We start from the raw sequence: 20,063 nt of genomic DNA on the forward strand, positions 1-20,063 counted from the left end.
GATCCAAGCTCACCTGATCCCAAACCCAGAACTGGATCGGGGGATGTGGAATGACAGGTCCCTCTACCAAACCTACCTGCCATTCCATATAAACCCAGGCCCGGCAAAATTAAATAACAACTCAGCAGCATATCGCTGCTGAGAAACTGATCCATCCTGGATTTACCATCTCACACTGTGTAGCAACCTAGGTGAGATGTACACCCCCTCGATCACTTCTCCAGTGACATGTCTACAATATATATATATATATAAATTTCCAAAGCGACTTTCAGGACAGCCACCCGAGAGATCATGGCTACACCTCCTCCATCAGCGCTTTTTAAGGGAAATCTCCACACAGCCGCCTCAGTTTTTTTGTTTTTCCTCCAACCGGTGGGAACCACGATCTCTCGGGTGGTCCTGAGGGTAGGTTCTTCCCATCTGTGTTTTTTTTTTTCTCTCTCTCTCTCTCTCTCTCTCTCTCCCTCTCTCCCTCTCTCCCCCTTGCTGAGTGTTGCACTGGTGGAAGTTTTAGGAGGTGCCGGCTTGCTAGGGCACTGGGAAATGATGTGTTTTTTGCTTAGTTGCACCTGGGTGATAGCTGCGTTTTTGTTTGCAGGAAAAAAAAAAGCGTTTTTTTTGTTTGTTTAGGCAAAAAGTGCATTTGCGTTCAGATCTAATCTATCAGATGAGCCTGGAATGTTGGGAGAGCCTAGAGCCCAGCAGTCTTCCTTCGAACCTCAGGGGTGTTCTCAGTTGCTGACTGGGGGAGGGTTGTCTCAGGACACCTCGCAGGATTTTTTTTCACTGGCCTTAGAGGAGTCTGACTCAGAAGAGGAAGATTCAGAAGCAGCTTCCAAGTACAAATTATCATTGGAAGAAGTGGGAGGCCTCCTTAAAGTGATATATGCCACTTTAGGTATTGAGGAAGAGAAGAAAGAGCTCTCCCTACATGATCACATGTATATGGGGCTAGGGGATTCCAGATCTTGCACCTTTCCCAGTGCATTCCCTGGTGTCTGACATGATCAAGAGAGAGTGGTTGGAGCCTGAGAAGAAACCTTTTTTTCTCCAGAGCACACAGGAGGAGGTTTCCCTTTGAAGATAACCCAGACCTAGTTTAGAACAAGGTCCCAAAGTTAGACTCGGCCTTCTCTCAGGTCTCAAAATCGACAGATCTAGCCTTTGAAGATATGGGCGCGTTAAAAGAACCCATGTATAAGAAGATGGATCTCCTTCTAAAAAGATCCTGGCAGTCGGTGATGATGAATTTGAAACCGGCCATGGCAACAATCTAGATCATTGGGTTAACCAGTTGAAATCTCACATCTTAACTAATTCCCCTAAGAAGGAGATTTTGGATTCCTTTGCTACTCTTTCAGCAGCAATTGAATACATTGCTGATGCCTCGGCGGAGTCTGTCCGCATGACAGCCAGGTCAGCCGCCCTGACTAACAATGTTAGAAGGGCTTTGTGGCCGAAAACCTGGCCAGGGGATGCAGCCTCAAAAAATAGGCTATGTAGCATTCCTTTTGCAGGGTATTTGTTGTTTGACTCCGAATTAGAATCCATTCTGGTCTAAACGGCGGATAGGAAAAAATCCTTTCCAGTAAAGACAAAACCGGCGCAGACGCGGAGACGGTTTTTTCAGGGTCCCAAAGGACAATCCGAGGATAGGACGCAAAACAGGAGGAAGCCTTGGGCGGTGCAAAAGCCCAAGGGCAAAGGGGAGTTCTCCTGCATCCGCCACCAAGTCACAATGACTCACCCGTCAGAGTGGGAGGGAGACGCCAAGAGTTTCTCCCTCAGTGGGGAGCCATTACTCAGAATCAGTTAATTTTGACGATTTCCCACGTTTACAGAATAGTTTACGGAGATCCCCCCCCCCCTCAAAGGTTCCTGTACAAACGTTCCTAGAGATCCAGTCAAGGCTCTCGCTATGAAGTCCCTCATTCAGGATCTGATGTTTCAGGGGCTCATTGTTCTGGTCCCAACAGGGATTTTATCCCCATGTGTTCCTGGTCTGAAAGCCTTCGGGAAGGTTCCGAATCATCTTAAACCTCAAAGGGCTGAACAAGTCTGTGCGGTACGAGAAGTTTCTGATGGACTCTATTTTTTCCGTAAGAAACCTCCTGAATCAGGGGTGCTATATGGAATTCATAGATTTGCAGGATGCGTATCTCCATGTCCCGATTTGGTTCGGGTCTCAGAGATACTTGAGGTTGGCACTAAAGGAAGGGAGAAAGGTATTTCACCTTCAGTTCAGAGCCCTACCGTTCGGTCTGTCATCGTCCCCGAGAGTGTTCACCAAAATTATGGCCGAAACTTAAGCTCCCCTCCACCTGGAGGAAATCTCGGTGATTCCCTATCTAGACGATCTGTTTTTTGCCCCCAGACCAGGGAGGGTTTGCGAAAGGATCTGGGCAGAGCCTGCATCCATCTAAGAGCTAGGATGTATTGTAAATCTGCAAAAGTCAAATTTGCTGCCCGCTCAGGAAGTGACGTTCCTGGGGTTTTGTATCCGCTGTCTAGACTAAAAGATCTTCCTGCCGGAAGAAAAGGAGAAGCTGGTACAGTGGATAGCCCAACTGCAATCCAATCAGCCTCTGTCCATCACGAAGGTTATGTCTGTTTTGGGAACTTTGTCTTCCTCCATCCCGGGGGTCCAGTGGGCAAGGCATCACTTCAGGCCTCTTCAGGCTTTCTTATTGAAGGTTTGGATCGTCAGCGGAGTTCGCTGGACGTTCTAGTGAGGATCCCCACCTCGGTAAAGAGAGGTCTGTGGTGGGGGAGAAACAAAGAGGTACTTTCAGAAGGCCTGTTCTGGTCCTTCTTGGTCCAGGTGTACCTGACAACCGACGCCAGCTCCTGGGGTTGGGGGCCCACATGGACACAGAGTGGGTTCAGGGCTCATGGTCCGCAGAAGAGGTGGGGAGTTCCTCAAATTGGAGGGAGCTGAAAGCAGTAGAGAGGGCGATGTTGGCCTTCTCAGGTGTTCAGAAGCAGCACGTCCAAGTCCTATTGGACAATGCCACTGTCGTGGTATACTTGAACAGGCAAGGAGGAACCAAAAGCAGAGCACTTCAGGATCTAGCAAAACGTATCCTGGTGTGGGCAGAGCAGTTTACTCTATCCTTGTCAGCGATCCACCTAAAAGGGTCTCTAAACAAAAAAACAGACTTTCTCAGCAGGAACCAGGTTTTAGAGGCAGAGTGGCAGTTGAATACGGAGGTCTTCAGACTGATTAGGTAAAGATGGGGTCAGCCAGAGGTATATCTCTTTGCCACTCAGGAAAATGCCCAGGTCCCTCTCTTTTTCTCCCTGATCAGGCACGAGAAGTCGTTGGGAGTAGATGCCTTGGCACACAGCTGGAATTTTCACCAATGCAATGCCTTTCCCCCATTTGAGTTGATTCCATGGGTTTTAAGCAAGATCAGAAGAGCGGAGGCAAGGTTAATTCTGATAACTCCCTTTTGGCCCAAAAGACCTTGGTTCTCGGCACTATTACAGATGCAGCAAAAACCATTCTGGCATCTTCCTCTAAGACAAGGTCTCCTCCGTCAGGGTCCTCTCGTCCATCAAGATCTAGTGAAACTAAGACTCACGGCCCGGTTTCTGAGGAGCAGCTCTTGAAGAGAAAAGGGTTCTCAGATAGGTTGGTCCAGTAGGAAGAAAGTCACCAGGGCAATATATTTCAAATATTGGAAGGTGTTCAACTCTTGGTGCAAGACTTTGGCTAGATCACCGAGGAAAATTGCTTTAGTTTTGGAATTCCAAGAAGGGGCAGATAATAAGTTGGCAATCAGTACCCTTAAGGTGCAAGTGGCCGCTCTAGGGGTCTTCTTGAAGAAACCTATAGCATCGGACCCCCTAGTAGTCAGGTTCTTTAGAGCTCTTTCTTGATCTAGGCATTTTGTATCTAAAAACTGCCAAGGCTGGGACCTATCTACTGTTCTGCAGGCCCTGACCAAGGATCCATTCAAACCTATTGTTTCAGCCTCCCTGAGATGGATTACATTAAACGTTTTTTTAGGGGCCATTACTTCAGCTCGCAGAGTCGGTGAGTTGCAGGCTTTGTCAATCAGGGAGCCGTTCTTTTTTTGTTTTTGCGGACAGGATAGTCCTGAAAATGGTTCCTAATTTTTTGCCCAAAGTAGCGTCAATTCAAAATCGATCCCAGGAGATAATTCTCCCTACTTTCTGCTCTAATCCGTCGTGTGAGAAGGAAGAATGCCATACCTTGGATGTTAAGAGAGCATTTTGAAGTTATTTAGAAGCCACTAAGGACTTTAGACATACAGATGCACTGTTTATTTTATTTTCCAGTAGTAAAAGGAAAGCAAGCTTCCAAGGGGACCATAGCCATAGGGCTTAGGATGGAAATTTCAGAAGCCTATTCCTGTGCTGGCCAGAGGAGTCCAGTGAGTGTCCGGGCTCATTCCACAAGGGCTACAGCGGTGAGTTGGGCAGATAAAGCTGGCGCCACCCCCGAACTGATATGTAAGACTGCTACCTGGTCGAGTCTGACGACATTTAAACGCTATTATAGCTTCGATCTCGTGAAGGCTGGGGATCAGGCTTTTGGAAGCAGTCTTACAGGCTGTTGTCCCGCCCTGAATGGAGTAAGTATCGGTAATCCTCTCGGGTGGCTGTCCTGAAAGTCGTTTTGGAAAATGCAAGTTAGACTTACCGGTAAATTGTTTTCCAGTAGACTTTCAGGACAGCAGTAACCTGCCCTGTTTTTGTATGTTAATTGCTGTAATACTATAATACAACTGTCACTTATGTGTTGCAGTGGGGGTTGGATCTCTAAAAACAACTGAGGAGGCTGCGTGGAGGCTTCCCTTAAAAAGCTCAGATGAAGGAGGTGTTTCTTTGGGAGGTGGAGCCATGATCTCTCAGGTGGCTGTCCTGAAAGTCTACTGGAAAACAAGTTACCGGTAAGTTTTTAACTTGCATTATTATACACATTTTTTTTTTTTGGGTTGAACTGGATTTGACTTGTGTCTTTTCAACCTGACTATAGTTACACAGCATGCTCGCTCTCCCCCCCCCCCCCCCCCCCATGCGCTCTCCCCCGCCCCCAGCTTGATAGAACTACTGGTAGGCAGTGACAAGACCGCTGGCTGAGGGTACAGGAGGAATAGCAGCCATTGGTCTTACAAACGGTGAATAACTGGGCAATAACGTTTTTTTTCAGCAAGCTCAGCAGGCTGTTGCAGAGGAACTACAGAGCTAAAAATAAGATGGATGGCATGGTTGAAGGTAGGAGATAAGCAACAAGGACATGTGGAAAAAAGTTTTTCAAGCAGTTCTGCTTTAAACTCTGCAACCTAATGAATATACTGGTTAACTGGAATCCTCTTTAGATGAGCCTGTAGGATTTGAATCCATGACTACAATAAGTAAAATACTATGTTCAAGCGAAAAAAGAGCTAATGAAACAACCTCCTTTAGGAAAGCAAATAAATGGAACTAATGTTTAGAGTTTTTCTAAGGTTGGTTTAAATTTGTTTTAGGCAGATGACGAGCATTACATCCCCCGAGCTGTACTTCTGGATCTAGAACCACGAGTTATTCACTCTATTTTAAACTCTCCTTATGCCAACCTCTACAATCCTGAGAACATTTACCTGTCTGAACATGGAGGGGGAGCTGGAAACAACTGGGCCAGTGGCTTCTCACAGGTAAGTGGTAATTAATAATGTATTTTCATATATTTGCCCTATGGTGAGAGCTGGGTTAAAGTAAATCTAAACCTAATCACTGAACTCTTATAGGCTTTTACTTTTTTTAAATCTGCAACTTCAGTGATAAAGAAAAAAAATGACTTGATTCTTTCGTGAAGTTGCTTAAAGCAGACCTTCAGTCATTTATTTTTTCAACTTTCCATCTTTAAATCTTCTGCCCTTCTTTTTTTAAAGAGGAATTAAACCCTAATGGGTTTACTTCTTTGTCTCCCTGTAAAGGTAAAGCATAATGGGCTACTATGTGTCACTTACCTGACACAGGAGCAGCAATGTTACCGCTGTCCACTGTAGTATGGAGCGTCCATCTTCTTCCGGGTGTCGCAACTCCGGTCGCTCCCGCAAATGCGCACAGGAGCCAACACTAACTGCATATTGCCGTAGACAGCGATGCCTGTCTTTTAACCACTTCAGCCCCTGACCATTTTGCTGGGCAAAGGCCAGACCACTTTTTGCGATTCGGCACTGCGTCGCTTTAACTGACAATTGCGCGGTCATGTGACGTGGCTCCCAAACAAAATTGTCGTCCGTTTTTTTTTTCCCCACCAACAGAGCTTTATTTTGGTGGTATTTGATCACCCCTGTGGTTTTTATTTTTTGTGCTATAAACAAAAATAGAGCAACAATTTTGAAAAAAACACATTATTTTTTACTTTTTCTTATAATAAATATCCCCCAAAAATATATAAAAAAAACATTTTTTCCCTCAGTTTAGGCCGATACGTATTCTACATATTTTTGCTAAAAAAAATCGCAATAAGCGATTGATTGGTTTGCGCAAAAGTTATAGCGTTTACAAATTAGGGGATAGTTTTATGGCATTTTTATTAATATCTTTTTTTTTTACTAGTAATGGTGGCTATCGGTAATTTTTATTGTGACTGCGACACTTTGGCGGGCACATCAGACAATTTTTACACATTTTTGGGACCACTGTCATTTATTCAGCAATCACTGCTATATAAATGCACTGATTCCTGTGTAATTGACACTGGCAGTGAAGGGGTTAACCAGGGGTGGCAGTGAAGGGGTTAACCAGGGGGTGGCAGTGTAGGGGTTAAGTGTTCCTAGGGGTGTGTTACTAACTGTTGGGGGCTGGGCTTTCATTTAATGAACACTGATCTCTGCTCGAATCACATGGAGCAGAGATCAGTGTCACTAGTTGCTAGGCAGAACGGGGAGATGCTGTTTACAACGGCATCTCTCCGTTCAGCCGCCCCGTGAGATGATCGCGGGTATGGCCGCGCCGATCGAGTCCGCAGGACCCGCGACCAGACTCACGGGGGTACCGACCAGCACGCGAGTGAGCCGCCAGCGGCTTGCTCGCGATGGCAGGACGGCATTAAAGATTGGCCGTACCTGTACGCCAATATGCCTGCCCGTGCCATTCTGCCGACGTACATCGGTGTGCGCTGGTCGGGAACTGGTACACGTTTTAGGAGATATTTCTTGGACCTACAGGTAAGCCTTAATCTAGGCTTACCTGTAGGTCAAAGTGGTTTGTAAGGGTTTACAACCACTTTAACTTAGGATAGTAAAGCATTTTTTTTCTGCCGGTAAATACCTTATACAGCCCACTTCCCATTTCTGTCTGTTAAAAACCCAAGGCTTATGACATACACGTGTGTGTGTGTGTCTCTATCTCTATCTCTCTCTATCTCTCTCTATCTCTCTCTATCTCTCTCTATCTCTCTCTATCTCTCTCTCTCTCTCTCTCTCTCTCTCTCTCTCTCTCTCTCTCTCTCTCTCTCTCTCTCTCTCTCTCTCTCTCTCTCTCTCTCTCTCTCTCTCTCTCTCTCTCTCTCTCTCTCTCTCTCTCTCCCTCCCTCTCTCTCTCCCCCCCCCCTCTCTCTCTCTCTCCCCCCCCTCTCTCTCTCTCTCTCCCCCCCCCTCTCTCTCTCTCTCTCCCCCCCCTCTCTCTCTCTCTCTCTCCCTCTCTCTCTCTCTCTCTCTCCCTCTCCCCCCTCTCTCTCTCTCCCCCCCCCTCTCTCTCTCCCCCCCCTCTCTCTCTCTCTCTCTCTCTCCCTCTCTCTCTCTCTCTTGATAAGGGGGGCAATGAAAGCTGGAAGTGAAAAGGCAGCTGCCCATAGTTAAAATGATTGCAGCCAGACTCAGTGGAGGGAGATTTCTGCAGCATATTTGGCAAGTACAGAATCACAGTAATATATAAAATGGTATGCAAATTGGTTGGATGGAAGCTTCAGAATGGCAAAGATGTTTTTATTATAAATTGCGTGAGCAGACTGCAGTTCCTCTTTTAAGGCCCTTTTTGTTATGCAGTGGTAACTTCCATCTTTGTGACAGTGCAACATGTCCCTGGTGAAGATTCCAAATGGTTATGCTATCAGTCTACCTTGCTCACCACCTGGGAAGTCCAAATCACAAATTTGCAATTGACACTAAAGAAAATGCATGTAGACACAGTGATGTAGGGGTTAGCACCTTCACCTAGCAGAAAAAAGGGTCGCTGTTTCAAATCGCAACCACGACACCATCTGCCATCTACGTGGCTTTCCTCCCGCACGCTAAAGACATGCTATAAGGGTAATCTGATCCTGTCTAAAATTGGCCCTAGTATATGTGTGAATGTGTTTTTGGGACCTTGGTTTGTAAGCTCCTTGATTGCAGGGACTGATGTGAATGTACAACGTATATGTAAAGGTCTGTGTAAATTGACGGCGCAATGCAAGTACCTGTAATGTAAACAGGAAGTGGCTGAAAAGGGCTGCATGAGATCAGCGCACTGAGACTCAAGAAGGTAAAAATATTATCTGAATTGTACAGTTTCAGGAAACGAGCAAAATATTCCTAGAGAAAAAGCACACCGTGTACACACTGCTCAAAGCAACTCGTAGCTGCATCTACATATATGCTATAATTCACCTGGATGCCGTCCTGGTTCGCAGCTGTGATCAATGTAGTTAGATTATAAAGATGGGGCACTCCAAAGTAGATTAAAATAAAGCTTATTAAAATGATTAGTACAGTCTTTGTTATAATAAAAAAAAACTGTTGTTCTTGCCACCTCTATGCAGTTGGTTTTGCACAGAACATCCTGGATCTTTCTCTTGGGTCCCTCTTTGCTGCTCCTAGCACAAGTTAGAAACTTCCCATATGGCCACCAAAGCTTAGTCACAGCTCTAAATCCATTCAGACAAGGAGCCTCAACTAGGCCCCACCCCCTCTCGCCCCTGATTGGTTGGCTGACTTTGGCTAAGACACGGCAGCGGTGCCATTGGCTCCCGCGGTTGTCAATCAGGGGGTGTCCTTGATGGCTCAGACTTTTTTTTTTCTTAATCCTAATCCTTATGAGCTGCTGATTGTCTACAAATCTTTCCTGCCCTCTAAAAAGTGCACGGTTTCTGTTAAAGTAGAGTTAATTACCTGTGGGAGGGTCTACACATTTTCTTGAAGCCTAATACCGACAATGGGGAGTCTAGATCCACCCCCTACCTGTCATCTTGATTGATGTCCGCTTTCTGCTTGTTCCCGAGACTTCACACAACAGACATCTGCTCTCCTCCTCCCCCCTCCCCTCTACCTTCCCCCTGTTGTAGACAGAAATCTCAGCACACATTCAGGAAAGCAGCAGTTATTAGTGAGTGTAGAAGTTGTGACAGTGCTTTGTACAGTGTATTATATTCTACTTTAAAAATGTATTCTTTGCATTATCATTTTAGCAAGAAAGTACAACTGGCTTTTGTCAGCATTGCTTGCATTCACTGTAAAACAATTATTCAGATTGTTCTATGTGATTGACATCATGGAGCCTTCCGTGTACATGTACTGGTTTCACACTGCTAGGAGTACAGAGGATGACAGGACCGTATAGGGGATGGGGATGACGGGACTATAGGAGTACAAGGGAAGGGGATCAGTGGCAGAGGGATGATTTGTATGTACAATAAAGGAGACTCTGGGGACATATCGGGGGTCATTTTAGATGTGGGGGAGTTGTCAGTCTCCCTCCCCTATGTACTGTACACAGGTATGCTCTCTACACATAGCATTGTGAACCTTTCAGAGAACCGACACATGGCACAGGTCACTATGTTTCTTACCATGTCTGCTCTACTGATATAACACCATGCTATGTGTAGAGCTCATCGGTGTTCGTTTCTGAACTTGAGAAGTGTTCACTCCTATCCCCCCACCCCCCATCGGGTAGAGGAGACCGACATTGACGTGAATTCTGTGTGAGGGGGATGGGGGATTCTGAGGATACGGGGAAGTGTGGGGAGTGGATTCAGAGGACACAGGAAGGAACATCAAAGCCCAGGGGAGAGATTTTGGAGTTTGGCAGAGGAGGACTTTCAGATGACAACCAGGGAAAGGTGAGGAGACTTGACTGCTTGTATCACACTCTGTGCTTCTGGGTTTTAGCTGGGGATATGATGCCATGGAAACAGACGCATGTGAAGAACATGCTCACTCTAGATAGCAGAGAAGGAAAAGGCTATAATTGAGCACTACTAGTGCGAAACGTCAGCTTTTTCTTTGTCTGCTGTGTTTGCTGAGTTTCTGATGTGATCTTTCAATAAAGAAAGGTGTTTTTTCTGAAGAGTGCGGCAGTCCAGGGTCTATTTTCATCTGTCAATCTAGATAGCAGCTGGGGTGTGCAGCTCTTCACCAAACACACCCATATGTCCTCCAGAGAGAGGAAGTGAAGGAGTGGCTGGATTGTGGAGCTGTATCCACCCCCTGGAAACTTTTGAACTGAGAAAGATCCCTTAGAGGCTGATTCCATACAAAGGAGAACGGGGAGGCGAGACTTGGCTGCTGATTCTGGACACTTCAAAATACTATTCTGCAAAAACTAAAGGGCTGAGTGAAGAAAGAAATGCACTGCAGGTATTAGGTAGTGATGCACCGAAATTTCGGCCGCCGAAACATATCGGCCGAAAATGCCCTTTTCCCAAGGCGTCTTTCAGGACAGCACCTGAGATAGCGACTCCTCCCTCCTCGTTAGGAAACACCTTCTTCCTCCAGACTTTAAAGGGAGGCACCTCCCTACCACACCTCAGTTATTGTGTTTCCTCCGGCCCGGAGGGAACATCTTTTGGGAGGGAGTCAGTTCTCTTAGGTGTTCCTGAGGGGACTAGGCTTCCTTTCCTTTTTTTCCTCCTTAAGGGACCCGCTGTCCTCCCGACCTACCCAGGCCTCGGCAGCAAGCGGGCTCCTCTTCCCCTCTTGGTGCTCGGAGAGAGCCGAAGATTCGGTGGGCCGCACGTCCGTAGGCGTGGTGGCGCGCGTGTGCCGCTGCCACGTTTTTTTTTTTTTTTCGGCGGTCGCGCTGGAAATGACAGAGCGAGTCGCTGGGTTGGCTGAAACGTCGTTTCCAGCGTGGACGCAGGAGGGAGGACAGGAGCTGGTGCCTATTTCCGCTTCCGGTCCGGTGCAGCTGCATTATGGGAGTCCGGAGGCGACGTGTAGCCACAAGTGGATTTCTGCACACCTGTTATGGAGGATTCAGTGTCTGCAGCGGTGGGGACAGGCACAGGCACCAGCAAAGCCCAGGTAGGAGGCAGAGGTTAAAGTCTGCCTTTTTTCTCCTATTTCCTGGCTTTTGGTCTCTCTCTTTTTTCTTTCCCCCCTGGTGGCAAGGGGCCTGTCTGGGCACTAGAAGCTGACTGGTTTCTTCTCAGTGCACCTGTGTGGTGATCCCTATCAAGGCTGAGACTCGGTCTCACTAAGGGTTCCCTGTTTTTTTTCCCTTTTTTTGTCTTTTTCTTCATAGGCTAAGAGCTCTGACCCAAAGAAAAGATGTCCTTCTTGCAGGGCCAAGCTGGGGGAAAATTGGAAGAAAACCCTATTAGTTAAAGAGGAATCAGCCTCTGTATGTGAGGATCTGGTTGCCTCTGTAAAGAAGGAGCTATACGCCACGATTCAGAATTTTCGTGACTCACTAGCAAACCCGGCTGCTAATCAGCCTTCCACTTCAGAGTCTTCCCCGGGGTCTCTCTCTATCCCGGTATTGGAATCTCTGCCTGAAGACCCTTCAGATAGGGAAAAGCAGTCCACTGCTCTTTCCGTTAAAGATTCGGAAGAGGAGTTGGAGGAGTCTGAGGTAGCCCCCTCTAAATTCAAACTGTCCCTTGAAGAGGTTGATGGGCTCCTTAAAGCCATTCATGCTACGCTTGGCTTAAGTGAGGAGAGAAAGAAATCATCACTCCATGACCGCATGTATGCTGGGTTGGATGAGCCTAAGGGCTGAACGTTCCCAGTTCATCCGGTCATCTCTGTGGCCATTAGGAAAGAATGGCAGGATCCAGAGAAAAAGCCCTTTTTCTCCAAAGCCCACAAAAGGCGTTTTCCTTTTGAGGAGGACCCTGCAGCAGTGTGGAACAAGGTGCCCAGACTGGATGCCGCCTTCTTCCAGGTCTCAAGGTCCACGGATCTGTCCTTTGAGGACATGGGAGTTTTGAAAGATCTGATGGACAAACTTGCATGGATCTTTTGCTCAAGAGATCATGGCAATCAGTTATGAGCAATTTAAAACCAGCAATGGCCACAACGTGTGTAGCCAGAAATGTAGAATACTGGATTAACCAGTTAAAGTCACATATAGCTGCAGATTCCCCCAAACAGGAAATCTTAGATTCCTTTCCTACCCTAACATAAGTGGCTTATGTTGCAGATGCCTCAGCTGAGGCAATTAAGATGTCAGCCAGGTCAGCAGCTCTAACTAATGCTGCAAGAAGAGCCTTATGGCTTAAAACCTGGCCCGGTGACTCGGCATCTAAGAACAAGCTGTGTGGGTTACCCTTTTCAGGGGACCTTCTCTTCGGCCCTGACCTCGATAATATTCTTGACAGGACAGCCGATAAAAAGAGATCCTTCCCGGTCAAAAAAAAAAAAAAACAGGTACCAAAACGTCTTTTTCGACCTCAAAAAACTCAGGATCAGGACAGCAAATTGCAGGGGAGAAGGAAAAATTGGTCCGCCCCGAAGCCGAAAGGTAGAGGCGGAATTCTCTTCCGTCCTCCTACACAGGCTGAAAAATCTCAATGACTCGTCTCTGCGGGTGGGCGGAAGACTACAGGAATTTCTTCTGCAGTGGTCAGGGATAACTTCAAATCAGTTTATTCTGACCACTCTCGCGTAGGGTTACTCACTCGAGTTTGCCAACAACCCCCCAAAAAGGTTCCTGATTACAAACACCCCGCGGGACTCGGTAAGGGCCCTGGCCATGAAGTCCCCTCTAGAGGAACTGATGCAGCAGGGTGTAGTAGTACAGGTGCCCCTGCAAGAACAGCAGGAGGGGTTTTATTCCCATATTTTCCTAGTAAAAAAACCGACAGGAAAATTTCGGTTGATTCTCAACCTGAAACCGTTAAACGAGTCCATCAGGTACAGAAAGTTCAAGATGGACTAAATTTTTTCAGTCAGGAATCTGTTGACGCCAGGATGTTTTATGGCGTCAGTGGATTTAAAGGATGCATACCTACATGTTCCGATCTCTCCCCAGTCTCAGAAGTTCCTCATGCTGGCAGTGAGGTTGGGGGGTGTGGTTCACCATCTCCAGTTCAGGGCCTTACCCTTCGGTCTGTCATCTCCCCGAATTTTTACCAAAATATTGGCAGAAGCTTTAGCGCCGCTGCGACTTCAGGGAATCGCAGCTATTCCTTATTTAGACGATCTGCGGTTTTTCGCCCCATCCAGCGAGGAATTGCAGATCAATCTAGGCAAAGCTCGCAGCCATCTGGAGGCGCTGGGGTGGATTTTGAACCTCCAAAAGTCGTCCCTAAACCCATCTTAGGAGATTCGATTTTTAGGGTATCTAATAAATTCGGTGGATCAAAAAATCTTCCTTCCCTTAGACAAAAAGGACAGGATTTCCGGTGCAGTGTCTTTACTGCAGACCAGCCAAAATCTGACTGTAAGACAGGTTATGTCAGCTTTGGGGGTTCTAACCTCAACAATGCCAGCAGTCCAGTGGGCAAGAATGCATTTCAGGTGTCTGCAGACTTTCCTTCTAAAATCTTGGGATCACACAGTGGCATCCCTAGAGGCAGAGGTAAGAGTGTCAACCCAGGTAAAAAGGTCCCTATGGTGGTGGAAAAGACAGGATGTCTTATCGGAAGGGTTAGTCTGGGCTTTTCCAGTCCAGAAAAGACTAACAACCGACACCAGTTCCTGGGGGTGGGGAGCCCATCTAGGAACACGTTTTACTCAGGGGTCCTGGGCCAAAGAGGAGGCATTAAGGTCCTCAAACTGGAGGGAGCTCAAGGCGATTGCCTTGGCTCTGGAATTGTTTGTTCAGGAGCTTTAGTCCCATCACGTTTAGGTCCTAACAAACAATGCCACGGCGGTGGCTTATTTAAACAGGCAGGGGGGTACAAGAAGCAGGTCGCTTCAGGTATTGGCCATGGAGATTCTTCGGTGGCCGGAAAAACATTTGTTATCCCTATCAGCGGTCCACCTAAAAGGGGATCTAAACAGGTTAGCGGACTTCCTAAGCAGAAACGCTATTCGGGAAGCGGAATGGTCTCTAAACCCAGAGGTATTCACAATGATTGCTGGGAAATGGGGATTACCAGAGGTGGACCTGTTCGCTTCAAGGGAGAACGCCCAGGTTCCCCAGTTCTTTTCCCTGGACAGTCGCGATGGCTCGCTGGGCACAGATGCGCTAGCTTATCCATGGGAATTCCATCTTTGCTTCCCCCCATTTCAGTTAATCCCGTTAATTTTAAGGAAAATTCAGAAGGAAAAGGTGCCAGTTATTCTAATCACGCCCTTTTGGCCAAAGAGGGCCTGGTTTTCGACAGTTCTAGGTCTGGCAATCAAGCCTTGTTGACATCTGCCCCTCAGGCACGATCTGTTGTTGCAGGGCCCAGTAAACCATCCAGGACTGGCCAGCTTGGCCCTCACGGCCTGGTTTCTGAAAGGCAGCTCCTTAGGAGCAAGGGGTTTTCCAGCCGTTTGATCTCTACCCTTTTGGCAAGTAGGAAAAGGGTTACAGGGGCCATTTATTCTAAGGTTTGGAAGCGTTATAAAACGTGGTGTTTATCAGCCGCCCAGGTGCCAGGGAGCCTTGTCTCCATCTTGGAGTTTTTACAAGATGGAGCAGACAAGGGACTAGCAGTTAGTACCCTGAAAGTGCAGGTAGCAGCTCTGACAGTGTTCTTGGAAAGATCTGTGGCCTCAGATCCGCTGGTGATCAGATTCTTTAGATCCCTTAAAAGATCTAGGCCAGCACCTATTAAAGTTTTTCCTAGATGGGATTTGTCGGTAGTCCTACAGTCCCTAACAAGGGGGTCCTTTTGAGCCCCTTGAGGAGGCTTCCCTTAGGTTTCTCACATTAACCACTTTCAGACCGGACCATTTTGCTGGTAAATGACCAGAGGTCTTTTTACACTTTGGCACTGCGCTGCTTTAACTGGTAATTGCGCGGTCATGCAATGTTGTACCCAAACAAAATTTGCGTCCTTTTCTTCCCACAAATAGAGCTTTCTTTTGATGGTATTTGATTGCCTCTGCGATTTTTATTTTTTGCGATATAAACGTAAAAAGACCGCAAATTTTGAAAAAAAATGATATTTTCTACTTTTTGTTATTAGAAAAATCCAATAAACTCAATTTTAGTCATACATTTAGGACAAAATGTATTCAGCCACATGTCTTTGGTAAAAAAAAAGTCAATAATTGTATATTTATTGGTTTGCGCAAAAGTTGTCACATCTACAAACTAAGGTACGTTTTCTGGAATTTACGCAGCTTTTAGTTTACGACTGCCTATCTCATTTCTTGAGGTGCTAAAATGACAGGGCAGTACAAAACCCCCCCAAATGACCCCATTTTGGAAAGTAGACCCCCTAAGGAAATTGATAAGAGGCATGTTGAGCCCATTGAATATTTTATTTTTTTGCCTCAAGCGATTGAATAATGACAAAAAAAAAATTTTTTTTTTTTTTTTACACAAAGTTGTCACTAAATGATATATTGCTCACACATGCTATGGGCGTATGTGAAATGACACCCCAAAATAAATTCTGCTGCTTCTCCTGAGTACGGGGATACCACATATGTGGGACTTTTTGGGAGCCTAGCCGCGTACAGGGCCCCGAAAACCAAGCACCGCCTTCAGGCTTTCTAAGGGCGTCAATTTTTGATTTCACGCCTCACTACCTATTACAGTTTTGAAGGCCATAAAATGCCAAGATGGCACAAAACCCCCACAAATGACCCCATTTTAGAAAGTAGACACCCCAAGCTATTTGCTGAGAGGCATGTTGAGTCCATGGAATATTTTATATTTTGCCACAAGTTGCGGGAAAATTACAAACTTTTTTTTTTTTTTTTTTTTTTCACAAAGTTGTCACTAAATGATATATTGCTCATGCATGCCATGGGCATATGTGAAATGACACCCCAAAATAAATTCTGCTGCTTCTCCTGAGTACGGGGATACCACATATGTGGGACTTTTTGGGAGCCTAGCCGCGTACGGGGCCCCGAAAACCAAGCACCGCCTTCAGGCTTTCTAAGGGCGTAATTTTTTGAGTTCACTTCTCACTACCTATTACAGTTTTGAAGGCCATAAAATGCCAAGATGGCACAAAACCCCCACAAATGACCCCATTTTAGAAAGTAGACACCCCAAGCTATTTGCTGAGAGGCATGTTGAGTCCATGGAATATTTTATATTTTGCCACAAGTTGCGGGAAAATTACAAACTTTTTTTTTTTTCACAAAGTTGTCACTAAATGATATATTGCTCACGCATGCCATGGGCATATGTGAAATGACACCCCAAAATAAATTCTGCTGCTTCTCCTGAGTACGGGGATACCACATATGTGGGACTTTTTGGGAGCCTAGCCGCGTACGGGGCCCCAAAAACCAAGCACCGCCTTCAGGCTTTCTAAGGGCGTTACAGTTTTGAAGGCCATAAAATGCCAAGATGGCACAAACCCCCCCCCCCCCCAAATGACCCCATTTTAGAAAGTAGACACCCCTAAATTTAGGGGTACACTAGTGAGACTAGGTAATAAATGGCGGGTGCCCTGAAACTATAAAAAAATAACTAACCAACCAGCGTCACCTGTAACAGTTATATGGTGATCACTGGTGAAAGGGTTAACTAGGGGGCAATCAGGGGGCTTTATGCGGTAGTATATGGGGGTCCCTGGCGCTATAAAAAGCTGCGGCGAACCTAAATACCTACCTGCCTAACTAGCGTCACCTGTGACACTAATACAGCGATCAGAAAAACGATCGCTTATTAGGCTGGGTTCACACTGGAGCGATGCGGGAACGCCACGAATGCGCGGCGGGTTTCCGCATCGCATGCCTCCCGGCGGCAGTTCACACTGCCCTATGCGAACTGCTGGGAGTGTCAGTGAAATGTTAATGACACCCCCAGATCAGTTCGCATATCGCAGTGCGATCTGCAAACTTGGATCGCATGGTGTGAACACCCATGCGATCCGATTCTGCTGCGGACCAAAAAAAGGGTCCCGTGCGAGTTTGCGGCGGGTGCGACACGAATTCAGCCATACTATCTGTATAGCTGAACTCGAATCGCACAGAGATCGGATGTGATTTGCACTGCAGTGCGGTGCGAATCACATCCGTTCTCATAAACCGCTGCAATGTGAACCCAGCCTTAGTGACACTGGCGACGGGGGGTGATCACGGGGTTAAACCTTTATTGGGGGGGTTAGGGGGGTACCTTAGAACTAAAGGGGGCTAACCCTAACTGCCCTAACAGTTATTAGTCACAAATGACACCTGCCGGGTGATCAGGGGGTTAAACCTTTATTAGGTAATAAATGGCGGGTGCCCTGAAACTATAAAAAAATAACTAACCAACCAGCGTCACCTGTAACAGTTATATGGTGATCACTGGTGAAAGGGTTAACTAGGGGGCAATCAGGGGGCTTTATGCGGTAGTATATGGGGGTCCCTAGCGCTATAAAAAGCTGCGGCGAACCTAAATACCTACCTGCCTAACTAGCGTCACCTGTGACACTAATACGGCGATCAGAAAAATGATCGCTTATTAGGCTGGGTTCACACTGGAGCGATGCGGAAACGCCGCGAATCCGCGGCGGGTTCCCGCATCGCATGCCTCCCGGCGGCAGTTCACACTGCCCTATGCGAACTGCTGGGAGTGTCAGTGAAATGTTACTGACACCCCCAGATCAGTTCGCATATCGCAGTGCGATCTGCAAACTCGGATCGCATGGTGTGAACACCCATGCGATCCGATTCTGCTGCGGGCCAAAAAAAGGGTCCCGTGCGAATTTGCGGCGGGTGCGGCGGGTGTGGCGGGTGCGGCGGGTGCGGCGAATGGCTGAACTCGAATCGCACAGAGATCGGATGTGATTTGCACTGCAGTGCGGTGCGAATCACATTCGTTCTCATAAACCGCTGCAATGTGAACCCAGCCTTAGTGACACTGGCGACGGGGGGTGATCACGGGGTTAAACCTTTATTGGGGGGGTTAGGGGGGTACATTAGAACTAAAGGGGGCTAACCCTAACTGCCCTAACAGTTATTACAGTCACAAATGACACCAATGCAAAAAAAAAAAAAAAAAAAAAAAAAATGACATTGGTGTCACTGTGACTGGGGGGCAGGGGTAATTGGGGGGGTGATCGGGGGGTAAAGGGGGGGTGTGAGTGTGCCTGGCATGTTCTACTGTGTGTGGGATGTGTTGGTGCAACTCACTGATCCGCTCTCCTCCGTGTCGGAACGAAAAATACCGACACGGAGGAGAGAATACATCACTTCCTCTCCTGTGTTTACATTACAGGAGAGGAAGTGATGTCACCGGGGATTTCCATTCGTCGGGAGCGATCGCGAGGGGGTGGCCATGAATGAATGGCCGTCCCCTCGTCCGGGATCGCTCCCGAACGAAAACCGACCGCCGCAGGCACCGGGCGGGGGCCCGATCGGGCCCCCGACCCGCGGGAGGCAAAGGACGTACATATATGTGCTTATGCCTGCCCGTGCCATTCTGATGACGTACATCGGCGTGAGGCGGTCGGCAAGTGGTTAAAGACCGTTTTTCTGATTGCCATCGTCTCTGCACGCAGGATCAGTGAGCTAAATGCTCTGTCAGTTAAAGAACCGTATCTATCCATTTTTCCTGACAGAGTTATTCTTAGAACAGATGCAAAATTCTTACCGAAGGTAGCTTCAGTTCAGAACCGTTTACAGGACATAGTACTTCCAACCTTTTGCGTTTAACCCCAAAGGAGATAAGGAGACTCTCTTCCATACGTTGGACATCAGGAGGACTCTGTTGAGTTATCTAGAAAGGACGGAATCCTTCAGACGTTCAGATTCACAGTTTGTACTTTTCTCGGGAAGAAAAAAGGGTTTCCAAGCTTCTAAAGTTACTTTAGCTAGATGGCTGAAATTATCTATCTCGGAGGCATATTCCCTGGCAGGATTATCCCCTCCAGCAGGAATTTGTGCACACTCAACCAGGGCTCTGGCGTCTACGTGGGCAGAGAGAGCTGGTGCCACCCCTGAGCAGATCTGCAAGGCGGCGACATGGTCGAGTTTTCACACATTTGTGAAACATTATAGACTGGACCTCACATCGGCCAGCGATCAGGCGTTTGGCAGAAAGGTCCTGCAAGCTGTTGTCCCGCCCTAAGGGGTAAGTCTCTGTTATCCTCTCAGGTGCTGTCCTGAAAGACGCCTTGGGAAAGACCAAGTTAGACTTACCGGTAACTTGTTTTCCAGAAGTCTTTCAGGACAGCAACATCCCGCCCTATGGTATTGTATTATGCTACGCTGTGACTAACGTATATGTTTGTGTTCCAGCCGGGGCCGGAGGTTCTCTTCTACAACTGAGGTGTGGTAGGGAGGTGCCTCCCTTTAAAGTCTGGAGGAAGAAGGTGTTTCCTAACGAGGAGGGAGGAGTCGCTATCTCTCAGGTGCTGTCCCGAAAGACTTCTGGAAAACAAGTTACCGGTAAGTCTAACTTGGTCTTAGGGCAATTTGCCGAAAGAGAAAAACGACTGATAATGGAGCCGAAAATGGGGCGTGGCGCCCATCATGGGGGGTGTATAGTGCAGGAGAGCCGCCTCCGCTGCCTGTTTGATCACAGCGCCGGGAACATCACAGCTTTCATTTCAATAGCTGTGTGTTCCCGGCCGCGCGCCGTCACACACAGCCCCTCCCCCTTGTCCGGGCACTTAGACAGATCATCCGCAGGATTGGACGGATGATCTGTCTAAGTGCCCGGACAAGGGGGAGGGGCTGTGTGTGACGGCGCGCGGCCAGGAACACACAGCTATTGAAATGAAAGCTGTGATGTTCCCGGCGCTGTGATCAAACAGGAGGCGGCTCTCTTCCCTGGACAGGCTGGCTGCA

General features: G+C 47.4%; 1 protein-coding gene across 5 annotated transcripts in view; it reads left to right on the forward strand.

Moving 5' to 3' along the window:
* Positions 1 to 20,063, forward strand: part of TUBG1 (tubulin gamma 1) — a 317,008-nt gene that overhangs the window by 60,939 nt on the left and 236,006 nt on the right. For 3 of the 5 annotated variants that reach the window (XM_077459460.1, XM_077459458.1, XM_077459459.1), the window contains exon 3: positions 5,502 to 5,669. The exons of 1 other annotated variant lie outside the window; for it this stretch is intronic. In XM_077459460.1, the coding sequence (XP_077315586.1) occupies positions 5,502 to 5,669 (168 nt within the window). Of the gene's footprint in view, positions 1 to 5,501; positions 5,670 to 9,919; positions 10,064 to 20,063 lie in introns of those variants that run through there. One more of the 5 variants, XM_077459462.1, reaches the window with a different exon arrangement.

The sequence above is a fragment of the Lithobates pipiens genome, unplaced genomic scaffold, assembly GCF_037356315.1.
Source record: "Lithobates pipiens isolate NorthernLeopardFrog02 unplaced genomic scaffold, aLitPip1_a1.2 Scaffold_28, whole genome shotgun sequence".
In the NCBI taxonomy this organism is placed as follows: domain Eukaryota; kingdom Metazoa; phylum Chordata; class Amphibia; order Anura; family Ranidae; genus Lithobates; species Lithobates pipiens.